This window comes from Portunus trituberculatus, chromosome 39 (genome assembly GCF_017591435.1).
Source record: "Portunus trituberculatus isolate SZX2019 chromosome 39, ASM1759143v1, whole genome shotgun sequence".
Lineage (NCBI taxonomy): Eukaryota > Metazoa > Arthropoda > Malacostraca > Decapoda > Portunidae > Portunus > Portunus trituberculatus.
In genome coordinates, this window is record NC_059293.1 from 810,001 (window position 1) to 825,000 (window position 15,000).

General features: G+C 39.8%; 1 protein-coding gene across 3 annotated transcripts in view; it reads right to left on the reverse strand.

The window, feature by feature from the left end:
• The window catches only part of LOC123515556, a 1,160,229-nt gene that overhangs the window by 336,062 nt on the left and 809,167 nt on the right, over positions 1–15,000 (reverse strand). The window contains exons 1-2 of one of the 3 annotated variants that reach the window (XM_045274291.1): positions 6,514–8,389; positions 4,793–4,904 (exon numbers count right to left, since the gene is read on the reverse strand). In XM_045274291.1, coding sequence (XP_045130226.1) covers positions 4,793–4,904; positions 6,514–7,965 — 1,564 coding nt within the window. In that variant the 5' untranslated portion in view covers positions 7,966–8,389. Of the gene's footprint in view, positions 1–4,792; positions 4,905–6,513; positions 8,391–15,000 lie in introns of those variants that run through there. The other 2 variants (XM_045274290.1, XM_045274292.1) reach the window with 2 other exon arrangements.

Here is a 15,000-nt window from a genome sequence, read left to right on the forward strand (position 1 = left end):
AACAACTTCCTGATATCATTACTTGTCTTGCTCTTTATTCGTACACTCATCTCACCTATGCTAATCTTGAAAAAAATACATACATCTTATTAATTCATCTTTTCATAGCATATCAATACATTTACTACAACATAATTACTACTATATCATTGCGTCTTTTATCTTTTATCATAACCAAGCCTTTTTTTTTTTCCAGAATATAAGTCCATCATTATGCGGTGAGGCTTTCATAGCATAAGGTTATTCCAACATAATTCGCTGCATATCACTTGTTTCGCTCCTTCAATTTGACCTAAGCTTCCCCTAAATAAAGAAATCTAAGCAAATAAGTGCAAACATTTTTTTTTTAAACATACACTTTTCTACACATATTTTCCTAAGATATCATTACGTCTGTTGTGCCTTTAAAAATTACAACTACTTCCACATATTTCCTAAATCATTATTGCCTCTAAGTTATGTAAGCGTTTATCAGAACTTGAGCACTTTAAGCGAACATTTCAAAGTGAAGGAATACACTTACTTCAACACAATGCTTCAGACATCATTATTTATCGTGGATCTAATATTAATCTCGTCAGTACCAGGACATGTTTGTATATCTATCCTGCTTACTATTTGGTGATTTTATACAGCTACAGGAGTACACTTACTTCATCACTATTCCTAAGACATCATTACTTATTGTGGATCTAATATTAACCTCTTCAGTACCAGGACATGTTTTGATATATATCCTGCTTACTATTTGGTGATTTTATGTAGCTACAGAAACTTACAAGGGAATTAAATCAGTGAAGACTTAGCCCATTAATCATCTGCCCTCCATAGACCCTTCTTAATATAAATAAAATAGTCTAATCACACCCAAAACTCAAGGTAAAAAAATGCATCTCGGTCCTGAAGGGCTAAACTTAACACACACTAACCAATCCCAAAGACAGCCACCACACCAACACAACGAGGGCGACCGTAACACTGCACTGCCTGGAAACACTTATGAAGCGTCCCACACATTAGTTAGCAGCGGCAGTGACCGTGAGTGGCTGAGCTGGAAAAGTATCTGACGCAGCCTGGATCAACACTGGGTCATTAAAAGCATTCACCGTATATAACAGATTTTGACTTAACCTCCGCTCTTGGCACTAATGGCTCTGTATCGCCGCTGGGTTCATCTGTTAATGGGGAGTGGTGTAGTGTAGTGTGTTGTGCTGGGACGCCTCCTGCACTACTGAACGCTGGCATGATAACGTCAGATTGTAATGATTTGACGGGTCTCATTACGCTGATGACATGTGGAGCGGTGCCAATTAACCATTCATTTAGCTTTTCTATTTATGTAATCATTCACGTATTTACTCTTTGTCTATGGGAATATATATGTCAAAGTAGTGGAGAGAGAGACACAAGACACGTTTAGGAACACGAACCGTAGATCAAAGCAGAATGTGAACTCGTGTAAGGAAAACTACCCTTAATTTATCTTTTCTGTTTATCTAATCATTCACGTATTTACTTTTTGTCTATGGGAGTAAGAATGTCAAGAGTAGTGCAGAGAGACGCAACAAACATTTAGGAACACGAGCCGTAGATCAAAGCAGAATGTGAACTCGTGTAAGGAAAACTACCCTTAATTTATCTATTCTGTTTATCTTAATCATTTACGTATTTACTTTTTGTCTATGGGAATAAATAAGTCAAAGTAATGGAGAGAGACGCAACAAACACTTAGGAACACGAACCGTAGATCAAAGCAGGATGCAAATTCGTGTAAGGAAAACTACTCGAAACTTTCATTACTTTCCCTTACTGACTTCTCCTCTTTTTTAACCTTGTGTCGAGGTGGATACTGACAACCTTAAACCGAAATCTAACCCACAAGTAACATTATAATTACTTTGTTATCGCCATCTGCATCTACATAGTAATAATAGTGCTCTTTACAAATACAAGGCATATAAAGAAAATCCCTTACTAAAAATAACTCTAGCGCCAAGCAAGTGACTATTTCAAGATCAATATAGCTACATCTTCATCATTAGTGTTACTGCTACTACTACTTGTTACGGAGAGACAGACACAGGGGCTCTCGTATCAGCTTCTAATTTAGTATCAAAGGGTATTACTGCTATGGATCTATTGGGAGCCATAGCCACAATTATCACCATCATCACTGCCATAAGTACTAATCATTACTAGGAGATACACAAGCACCGTCACATTATGCTCGACTTCGACATTAGGTGGCGTTATCATAAATGCAATTAGAATCGTTAAGAAATATTTCATCGGTGTTATCATTACTGTTCTTCATACTACTAATGCCATTTCTACCATTACTACTATTACTACGATTACTAATACGGCTACTACTACTACTACTACTACTACTACTACTACTACTACTACTACTACGACTACTACTACTACTATTACGACTACTACTACTACTATTACGACTACTATTACTACAGCTACAACTACAACTACAAGTACTACAATTACTAGTACTTCTAGAACAACAGCAAGAACTACCACTACTACTACTACTACTACTACTACTACTATTACTTCTATTATAACTACAACTACAAATACTTCTACTACAACAACTACTACTATAACTACTACTACTACTACACTACTACTACTACTACTGCTACTACTAGTACTACTTTTCACCCACTAATACTATTTACTAGGGCAATTAATACCCTCGCCTAACCTATTTACATGGTCGAGTAATAAAAGCAATTACCACGTATTCATTAGGAGTAAATTACGCCCATCATTTCGAGCGTGGCTAATGCAATCTAGAAAATGTACGACCAGCAGACGATGCCTTTCATTAGTGACGCTTACACACACACACACACACACACACACACACACACACACACACACACACACACACACACACACACACACACACACGCAAATACACACACACGCGTATATTTCTTCTGTTGACTCAAGCATAAAAACGATAAAGTTATTCACGTTGACTCCAAATTTAACTAAGATATCAAGTTTAAGGCACATCATAAAGGAACAAGGCAAGGAAGAAGGCATGAGTCCCTTGAAATAATAAATATATCCACCTCTTTCATCCCATTCCATAAAATTTGTACTAATATTTTCAGGTTCTCTAATGATTCAGCACTAGGAACCTGATTACTTAGTCTCGTCCAGTTATATGTTAGAAATAGTGACTCTTACACACTCCACGTTGATTAGATTCCCGTTGACTCATATCTGAAAGCGACGCGAGAGACCAAACTATTCTCGTTCAGCTCAAACTTAACTAAGGACAAAGTTAATCCCTTCAGTACCATGACGCGTTTTCATATTTATTCTGTTTATTATTTAATGATTTTATACAGGTCCAGAAACTTATGTGGGGGATTGAAATAGTGAAGACTGTGGCCATTCATCTTCTGACCTCCATTGACCCTTCCTAGTGTCAATAAAATGGTCTGATAGTACACAAATCTCAAGGTAAAAATGTGTCCCAGTACTGAACGGGTTAATCTAACTTAACCATTTCAATACTAGTACATGTTTTCATATTTATTTTGCTTACTATTTGGTGATTCTATACATCTTCAGAAACTTATGTCGGGGGATTAAAATAGTGAAGACTGTGTCCATTAATCTTCTGACCTCCATAAACCTTTCCTAATGTCAATAGAATGGTCTGATCGTACATAAATCTCAAGGTAAAGATGTCTCTCAGTACTGAAGGGTTAAGAACACCAAAACTCATGTAAGCAGAGTAAGCAGTATTAAGCCATCAGCATCACATCTGTCTGTCTCCGAGTAAACCATGTCTCTTTATTTCCCATTCGTACCATATTTTATAACATTATAATTCAAGGGTGTACTAAGAAGCCATCACTCCATTGAGGTCCATTGATGTTTATTACCATCCAGAATATTTGTTTAATGTCCTAAAACTTCGCTTCGTAAACGACATCACGTGACGCCACCATGTCCTCTACAGACAACTCTCTTCCTTCACACAAAACTACATGCACGTGGATACACACACATAATTTATGCAAGATTTAGAATTGGGGAGAAAAAATTATGACTCCTATACCAGCCAAGGAATCGTCCCCTTTCCTTTTCACTGTTATTCAAGGACCGGCACCTCAGTGGGTCTCTTTTTCATCACATTATTTTGTTGTCCCTGGCCGGTTGCTCTTCTTACATAAAAAAAGAACATTAACGAGGACAAATGGCGCTGCAGTATCTCATATATATGTCACATACGCCATAGAAAACGAGGTCATAATACGCCATAGAATAAAGTTATATGGCACTACAGCAATGCACTATGGCGCCAAGACAAGATGTATCACTGCAACAAGACAACCCATAACCCTGCAACATGAACAGGGTGATATGGAGGCGCTAACACAACAAGGTAATGACGCACCGGGAACCTGTAGAAAGATAATATCAAATTCACTACCTCTTTGGCCTCGAGTCAAGCACAGTATCACAGAGCCACGGGGCCACACTAGCGCCACTATCAGCCCAGTATTCTGAAATGCTTTGCTCTCTCACAGTCACTAATCTCCAAAGGTTTCAGTTGAAGATAGTCGTGTTTTTAAGAGTATTTTTATGGTTCAGGTGATGGATTGGCAAGATTCTTTGGTTATCATAAGGAAGAACTGTCTTGAAAACTCGGCTAGTTGTCTCTGTGGCCTTGGGAAATTGTCGTGGTGAGAGAGCTAAGCATTTATGAATATGGGCGTCAATCACGAGGAAGAAAGCCAACACTCACCGTTCTGGTCGCTGCGGAACACCAGGGAGGCCGGGAAGACGCCGGTGCGAACACTGGTGCCGCCGTTAAAGATGAGGCCGTGGCAGATTCCCGATTCGTCCTCGCTCACGACCTGGGAGAGAAACGAATGGAACTTATAAGGCAGGCAGATGAGGACAGTCTAGGTGGGGAAAGTGACTGTAAGGACGTGGAGAAGCGGAGGAAGGAGTAAAGAGTAAAGAGTAGAGATGAATAAAAGGCCGATAGTTATTACATATAAGGAACAAAAAGAAGATACATACGTGTTGAAGTGGCCAGAAAAGTCAGGACACTTAAGGAAAAAGAAGAAAGAGGAGGGATGAAACGGGCGAGAGGAAAGAATATTTGCGAAAAAAAAGTGGAGGGAATACAGGTTAATGAGACAGACTGGGAATTGACAGGATGCAAGAGGAGGAATCATGAGATAATAACACGATTTGTATGTTTTGAAGTGGAGGAGTACTTAACTCACTTTTTTTTATATGTTATGAAAATTATGAAAATATATAGAAGAAAAGAAATACATTGTGAAATGATTACTACTACTACTACTACTACTACTACTACTATGAAGAGAGGTCTTAATCTAGGTAATCTAACATACCATTTGTAAGATTTTTCACTTGTATTACAGATATCAGAGGAAGTAAAGGAAGTGCAAATCTAACCTAACCTAACCTAACATACCATTTATAAGATTCTCCATTTATTATTACAGGCTGTAGAGGAAGTAAATACCACGGAAATCTAACCTAACCTAACCTGCCATTTGTAGATTCTCCTTTAGTATTACAGATTGTAGAGGAAGCAAATACCACGCAAATTTAATGTAACCTAACCTAACCTAACCTAACCTAACCTAACCTGCCATTTGTAGATTCTCCTTTAGTATTACAAATTGCAGAGGAAGTAAAGGACGTGTAAATTTTCTCTTCCTCCAATGAATATATGTATTTCTCTCTTCTCGTGACGCAGTGACAGTGAAAGTATTGGAGTTCAGATACTGGGATGAGATAAGAGATAACAACACAAATAAAGAGTCAATTTTTAGTCCTAAGAAATATCTCCCGTATCTTTATTTATTTCCTTGAGACCTGCAGCATTGAGGTGACGGGATAATCTAATCAACTGACTGACTGACTGGTTGGTGGATCAAAGAAAAATTTAAAACATAAACATCGAAACATAAAACATATTTCAGATTTAGGAATAGAGAAAAAATGTGACTGTTATTAGTTCATTATTGTTATTTTCTTATTTCACAGCGAGAAGCCAAGTCACTTCTATTGGGAAGGAAACACTATAGAATCGCATGTACCGTTGGATGTTTTTCCTCATAAATTAATGATCCTACGTAAATCACACACAATGAAGGAAGAGTTATGGTAATCACACCACACAACACACAACAACGCTTTATCTGGCAGTGTTATTGATGAAACCACAAGAATAGACGTTACACTATATTTGTAAACTTTAGACAGACAAAATTCCAAGCAGTTATGCAAGTAAAAATCAACATTGACAACCTCAGACACACACACACACACACACACACACACACACACACACACACACACACACGGAAACCCAACAAGTTATTTCCAGTTAATCGCTACACAACATAAGCAAATTTCAACAATCGACCAAGACAACAACCACTTCTCTAATCTCACAGTCACAGGAGTTGGGCGCAAACTTACCGCGTGGCGTTGAAACCTGGCTGGTACCCTCGCCTCCGCGCTGTGCCTGAAGCCTTGCTGCCTCATAGAGTGGGAACGCTGCAGTGACGGTCCTCTTTCCTCACTTCTAGACCGTGCACTCCTAAACCTGAGCGATCTCCGTCCAGCGCTTATGTTATCCCAGCGATCTCTTGGGTAATGCAAGGTCGACTCTACAAACACCTCGTCATCAGTAGTAATTCCTCTGTCTTCTACCTCATTTACTCCAGTGCAAGATAGTGAACACGTGTGGCCCTTTATAGACTGTCCTGGTGGCGAGGCTTCCATAAGAGTACTCTGGTAAGTGGCTCTATGCATGCCCCGCCTTCTCAATCTCTCTCCTATGTTGTACTTCGCTAGGCAGAGCTCAGGCATTTGTGGAATATCAAGAAACCGCAGCCCACGTTCCTTCTTCTTCTGGCCACTGTCTGCTGTATCTCCGGATTTAGGTTTAGGTCTATCTTCTCCCCCAAAGTCGTCACACTCTGGGAACGTTTCCTCCACGTCCTCCAAATCAGAGCTTGCGGATCTATTTCTCTTGTGGGCGGCGCGGGACTCGGGTAAGGCAGTAACAAACTTTCCAGGCTGCGAGCGAGAACTGCGAAACTTGTCAAGGGAAACTCCTGGCCTGACTGTGACGGGAGGGTGGTCGCTATTCCCTGCCACCACAATCACCGCTGCCTCTTTGCCGTGATCCAAGTCCTCCTCTCTTTCCTCCTCCTCCACTTCTGTGTCGTCATCCTCCTCATCGTTGCTACAGTACTGGTCGTCATGCAGAGTGTCAGTGCTTTCCATATTGCTCTCTCCTTCAATGTCTTCTGCCTGACAGCAAGTGCATATCCTAGCGGCTCTTGTTGGGTACATTTTCACATTGATCGAGTCATCTGATCTAGAGGCACTGCAGAGTCTCAGCCGCTCAAAGCCAACCAAGCAATGTGCCTCGTGCGCCTCAAGCTCCTCAGAAGACTTACACATTTGCCAGAGCCCTCTTTTACCTTCCTTACTTGAACCATCGAACTCACAGTCATCGTCTAGAATCTCAGCTGAGCGTGAAATGCGACGCTCTATTCTCATCATCTCCTCCACGTCTCTATTCTTTCTAGGAGTGCCTGGAATATTTTGGTCATCAGTGGTGCGTTTGGCTGTGCTGGTCCAATGAGGAGGTGTGAGGAACTGGAAATTCAATCTTTTGGGTCTCGGGGAGTGGACAGCTCGTCGGGGGAGGCTGGTGGAGCGGGTCATTTTCGGGGATGAGGGAGGGAAGGACCTGGCTATCCTTTTATACCACAGTAATCGCGGCTCTGGGGAAAGTGTCCTGTAGCGATCAGCGGAGTCCGGAGGGTCGTAAGGCGAGGAGAACCTGCTCCATACTGATTCCACGGAGTTCTTCCTCTTGGGTGAGCTCGGAAAGGAAGCCTCGAAAGGTGAAGTCATCTTGAGGTGGAGGTGTTTACTGGTTTGATAAGCGTCACGTTAATCAAGGCGAAAAAACGCTGCTGTGGTCACGGTTCATATTTTAAACTGATTCACTTTAAGTTTTCTGGTTCTTTAATGCCTTGGTCACAAATATCAATGATCGAAATAAAAGATAACGCGTTTAGAGCATCAAGCTTCTTTACATTATGCTTACAAAAATGGTGAGGTTCATGATATCAAGTAGTTTTTTTTCTATTACATGGTTTTCGGTATTCCTAAGATGACTAAATACTGGAAAACACTTAAGTAGGTTTAATTATGTTGATTATCATTTCGTATTCCCTTTGCGCTATTTAAATTTGTGAACCTTCCATGTAGCTAGTTTTCCTGTTCTTCATAACGCTACATTCGGATTTCCTATTTTTCTCTTTTTTTACGCAAGAGGGAAAACTGGCCAAGGGCAACAAAAATGGAAAGAAAAAGGCCCACTGTATTGCCAGAATTATTAAGAATGATCCAAAAGTAAGGGAAAAATATCTTGATACCTCCCTCTAGGCCAATCAATTAAAAGCATAGGGAAACACGACTAAAACGACGTTCAATCAATTACCATTATATATTTCCTACATGCTATTAAGATACATGAATGACTTTTACATCCAATTAATTTCCTTGTTTTTTTCTTTACCACCAGACTACATTCGGTATTAGTAGAAAAAAAAGACAATAAAAGCATCTGTTTTTACCAATTTCGCTCCACACATATACCAAAAAACATGTGATTTTTATATATTATTAGCTATTTTCTTTTCCTCGTGACACTGCAATCGGTGTAAGTGGAAAAAAAGGCAACAGGAGAGGGAGACGCGCAAGTTGTTAGTGTTATCGCATGAACGACCTCTCCACGTCCTTGGTATCGCGGTGAAGTGTTTAGAGTAGCAGGGAGCATCAGGGGACCGTCGCGTGCTGGTGGTCACATACACCGCGGCTCACATCTGTACCAGCCGCCGCCCTCACCTGTCTTATGTAATGAACCGTAACCTTGCATACCATATTTCCTCTTTATCTCCCTCTTCTCAGCACACACACACACACACACACACACACACACACACACACACCGAACTCATATGCCTGTCATTTGCTAGGCTGAGGTTCGTGGTCCGCTTAGATTGCAATTTTTTTTTTTTTGCGTATTGAGCAACTATCTATAAGCAAGAAGAAAGATCCTCCTCTCTCTCTCTCTCTCTCTCTCTCTCTCTCTCTCTCTCTCTCTCTCTCGCCGTCTGGGAAAAGCCTGGAGGCACACAAATGGTCGAGGTAAACAAGAAATCGTAAATCGCAGGCTGTGTTTTGCGGTGACGGCGCCGCGGGAGGAGCGGAGGCGGAAGACAGCAGCGTTTCGTGTTTCTAGTTGATGGCGGTAACCTCAGCCCCTCGCCTTTTGTCTTCCCCGAAAACAAGAGTAATGGACGTGGGACAGCGAGGGACACTGCTTCTTTTAATGTAAATCCAGTGATGGATGGCCCGGCAAACCATGGAACGCGAGGTAAAGGGTTGGCTCAGACGTGCATATTTCTCCTTGCCGCAGGGCCGAGTGTTGCCCATGAAGGTGTACGTACAGTGAGTGTTCTTGACTATAGCACATGCCTCGTGAAGATATGTACAGTTGTTCCTCTTCCTCCAAATCCTGTCTTTCTTTTAGAGATCTTTTTTTACGTTATGGCTTATAGCGCCTGTAGTCATACAGGCTATTCAGCTTTCGCCCATTAGTGGCGCAGGCAATTCTATTTATAGTGGTACCCATATTAGGAACGATATCACCACCCAAGTGCATCTTCGGTGTAACCACCTAGAACCTGGGTATCATGGTGACATGTAGGTAACTTTAAACCACTCAACAAATGGCATACCTTCAAAGCAGTATGTGGTAGGGTTAGAACATACGCGTGGACGTCTGCCTGATCCCATGCTCACCACCTTATCCACTACACCACCGCCTCCCTCCTTTAAACGTATGATTTGATGCAACTCTCATTCTGTTCTTTGACTCTAACTTTCAAACGTAGCATATAAAAACAAACAATACTTGTGTATCATAACTGGTTACCGACACGACCGACAAAACTAGTATTTCTTTTCTTTTTCAGCAATATCATAATATCTGACTTCCGACCTGTTTGTCACCCGCTTATCGTCTTCTTTACCGCTGAACATTAAAAAATCCCTCAATATTTCTTCCCCGGATGGTCTAACACATGATCAAGTAAACCTCTTCCCTTCCACTCAGAACCAAATCACTTTTCAGTACGATAAGGTTATTTAGGTAATGGGTGTTTTTATATTAGCATTGGTCACGCATCGCTACTCTTAATACAAATACACTTCCTCAATACTATAGGTGTCGGAGTGGTCAGCGCTCAGATTTGGTGATGTAGGAGGACACGAGTTCGAGTTCTGTCGGAAATTGGCCATTGTTCGACCTAAATCGCGAAGTGGTCGAAGAACTCCCACATATTCAACACTCACAAGGTTCCTATCAATCACTAGTCTGTGTGAGCGCTATGACTCGTTTCTACAGCATACACAGGAGCATTTCAATGGAGTACTCTTCACTCACTCACACTCCCTTAGCACTTCTGTCATAGGTCTATATTCTGAAACCCTCTGCACTCTCACTTCGACTGTTTTCAAGGGCACAGAGATGATTAGCGCGGTTTTCAAGAGTTTACCGCCGGTTAATGATAGATAAATCGTGTCAACTAAAAAAACTAGTAAATTTAAATTAGGCATTTAGAAATAGTGAGGTGAAGCACAAAAGTGTTTAGGAATATGAGTCTTAGGCCAGCATTCAGAAACGCTTTGCTCTCTCACCACGACTCTTTTCAAAGGCCACAGAGATAAGGAACCGGATCCCCAAGACTGTTTTTCCTTCTGATAATGTAGAAAACTTATCAATTTCTTACTAAAACCGTAAACACAAATAGGTGTAGCGCACAATATCATTCTCACCATTCACTTCACTCTCGATACGGATCACTCACTGGATACGCGCGAACACTGACGCCAAGACTCAGCTGTCCACAACCCCTTCACCAGGCACTGCTTATCTTATCGCTTCCTCTATCGACCCATGCACAAACCTAATTATCTTCGCTCCACTGATAAAGAGATTTCTCCTCTCTATCTTTTTATTCTTATTTGAAATAGAAAATAAAAAAAAATCGACGTTTTCTTTTGTATCTAAACTTTTTCGTTGTTGCATAGTCTTAAATAAGTAGATAGGTAAAAAGGTAGGTAACTAATTAACAGATAAACAAGTACATTAACTATATAACTAAGTCAATAGTTTTTTAGAACAATACATCATTCAATCTGGTTTTCAGTTTCTCTACATGCAAGGGACGTGGAAGAGGAAACATACTTCTATATAAACTATTCACGAATCATGCCGTGGGGTATTACAGACAACAAGGCAAATTGAATGAGAAGCCTTGCTATGGAAAAGTGAAATTCATAGTTAAGGAATGAAAAAACAAAGTAAAAACAAGAGAAAATAGGAAAGATGGTATTGCGGGAAAAGAAAGTTGCAAATAAGAGAACTAAGGGGGAGAAAAAAGGAAGGTAAAAGAAACAATGATTAAAAAAAAAATGAGAAATATATATTTGACAAGAGGAAAAAAAAATACTTGAAAAATAATAATGAAAATATCCAAATAAAAAAAATACATTCACATACAAAAAAAAAAAAAGATGTTTGCAGAAAATGTTATAGGTAAGAAAAATAGAAAATAATTTGCTAAGAAAACAGAAAAAAAAGTCAAAAAAAAAAAAAAACCTACAAGTGTCTGACCCATCACCACCACCACCACCACCACCATCACCACCACTATCATCATTATCACAGCCATCACCACCACCATCACCACCACTATCATCATTATCACAAGCACAGCTATCATCATCACCTTTAAACCTCTTGTAAGACTGAAGATTAATTAATGAATCAGCACTGAGAATAACGAGAGAGAGAGAGAGAGAGAGAGAGAGAGAGAGAGAGAGAGAGAGAGAGAGAGAGAGAGAGAGAGAGAGAGAGAGAGAGAGAGAGAGAGAGAGAGAGAGAGAGAGAGAGAGAGAGAGAGAGAGAGAGAGAGAGAGAGAATCATATTTCCACCAAGCTTAAAAACGTTTGGACATCTGATCGGCACCAATTTCAACAGAGTGCAGTAGAAGGTATTGGATTTCTCAGGAGTATTTCAGGGATTCAGGTAATAGTTAGAGAAGAATTCTGCCTCAAAAATGGAGAAAAAGTACCCATGAATATCTAACCAACTAAACTTTTCTGACACGTCTTAAAACAACAGAGACTAGAATGTATAGGAAGAGGAATTGAAGGAAAATACACCAATACAGAAATACCAATATAGAAAACAATATGGAAAACAAGAAAACACTAACGATAAATTCAATAACTAACCCTTTCTGTCATCAAAAACACTAAAAATATATATCAATCACAGTTTAGAAATCTTCAAACTTCCAATCAATCCCAGCTTATTGAGTGAACGGTGACAAGAACCTGAAGGGAAACACACCACCAGCAGCATAGAAAGCAAGAATATGCCAACAATAGCTTCCATAACTAACCCTTCCTCTCACCTTCTAAAATAATGGTGACGAGAGACCAAAATGTACAGGAAGAAGGACTGAAGGAAAACACACCACCAACACCACACAACACAAGAACACACCAACGATAACAACCACAACTAACCCTTTCTGTCACCAAAAATACCAAAAATACATAGAAATCACAGTTAAACATCCTTATACTTCCAATCAACCTCAGCTTATTGAGTGAACGATGACAAGAACCTCTTCCGCCCGACAGTCATTCTTAATTCATCGTATATTTGACGGAAACAAAAAAAATGATCATATAAAGAGAGGGAATTTCCGACCCAGTAAGGGAATTTCCGGCCCGCGTGGAGAGAAGTGGAGGGAGGAGGGATGGAGGGGAGGGCTGGAGGAAGGAAGGGGAGAGGGAGGGAAAGACAAGGTTGCAACGACGGAACGGGGGAGGTGGGAGGGAGGTGAAAAGAGAGGGTGGGAAGTGGGTGGGGAGAGCGATGGGGAGAGAGAGAGAGAGAGAGAGAGAGAGAGAGAGAGAGAGAGAGAGAGAGAGAGAGAGAGAGAGAGAGAGAGAGAGGTGGAAAACGAATGGGTAGTGGAAGAGTTGAGGAAATGAAAAGAGAGGGAGAAGAGGAGAAGGAAATAGAGAGAGACTGGAAAAGAAGGAGGGAAAGCTGTGCAGAGTTTGGAAAAAAAAGGAAAATAAAAAACAGAAAAGAAAAGTTTGATGAGTGTTAATACATAAGGAAAAGTTGTGAAAGGTAACACAACCTAAAACAATAAACAAGTAAATATATAAATAATTGAATACATAAATGGATAAATAAAATAACTGAATATGAGGAAAAAATAATTCAAATTGATAAATATAACATGAAAAAAAAAAGACTTATTATCTCTCATGAAAGTTCCCAAGTAAGTAATGAATCATAGTATAGAAAGACGTAATATCGGTAACACTGCTTCTCTACCACTTGAGCCTCCCTTTTCTTTTATTTATACAAAGTGGGCTTTTCACGGGAATTAATGGGCTATAACGGGTACTTTATTGGGGTACCTCCTATCTCAAAGCCCACCCGCTAGGAAACCGTTGCCCAGAGTGAGGAAGCCCAACCTACACTCCGACCGTGGACAGGATTCGAACCTGTGGGCTTGGAGATCCCTCGGACCCCAAAGCACGCATGGTTCCACTGTACCACGGCGGACCGAAGTCTGACTGGGGTGATCAGAGCGTACTCGTGTGTTTGGTACTTTTGGTTAGAAAACTACGATGTTAGTTTACTATGTTTGATATATAAAAAAAAGAGTAATATAAATACGCTAACAAAACCAGAATAAAGCTCAAAATTATATACACATTCCCCATATTTGTGTAAAAAAAAAAAACAACAACTCATAAATACAGGAACACCACATAAGTTTAATATACAAACCATCTTTTTATTATTTTGTTTAAGTTAAATCAGTTTCAAACATTATCATACTGAAGATCAATCAGTTGACATGCATTCGGTTTACTTAATGTATTGAATATTAGAGTTTTTGCTACAATGTAATCTTATCTGCGGAATTTTAAACACTTTATATATAATACGTTGCTAATGAGGAATGACAAAAGAAAAAAATCTCTTATGAACGGCGACTGACACCTAAATTGCCTTTTTTTTTTTTAACTCTTTCTGCTGCCATTGGCCAATTTTCCCTTCTTATATATATATATATATATATATATATATATATATATATATATATATATATATATATATATATATATAAATCAATCATCGGCAACTGTGTTCCATTTCCCAGGAACAAATAACGTACCTACTTATTAATGAGAGCCACTGACTGATTGGCCAGAAGCATACCAACACTCACAGGAGACTGGAATGAGTGTCTCTGCTATTCGTGACAACCTGAAATGTGGTTCTAGAAAAAGGGAAAAAAAAAAAAAAAAAGCTTAATCCTTCAGTACTGGGACACATTTTTACCATGGGTTTTGGGTTTCATTAGACGATTTTATTTACATTAAGTAGCGTCTATGGAGGTCACAAGATAAATGGCCAGAGTCTACACTATACTAATCCCCACATGAGTTTCTGAAGCTGTACAAAATCACAAAATAGTAACGAGAAGGAATATGGAAACGCGTCATGGTAGTGAAAGGGGTTGAGGAAGATAAGATCATTAAAATTTTTCTTCCTCTATTTTCTGTTCTTCGTTAATCACCGGACATAATTCAAAACAACTGGCTTAACATCACAGGTCTACATTTTTCCCTCTCTCTTCTGAAGCTTCTCATTGTATCCAGCAGCAGGTAAGCAGTACGAATCACCGTCTTTACTGGCACACTCTACAGGGGGCAAAGTCACACCACCAATATTATCTCGTCACTGTCACTATTGCTACATTCTCTATTCT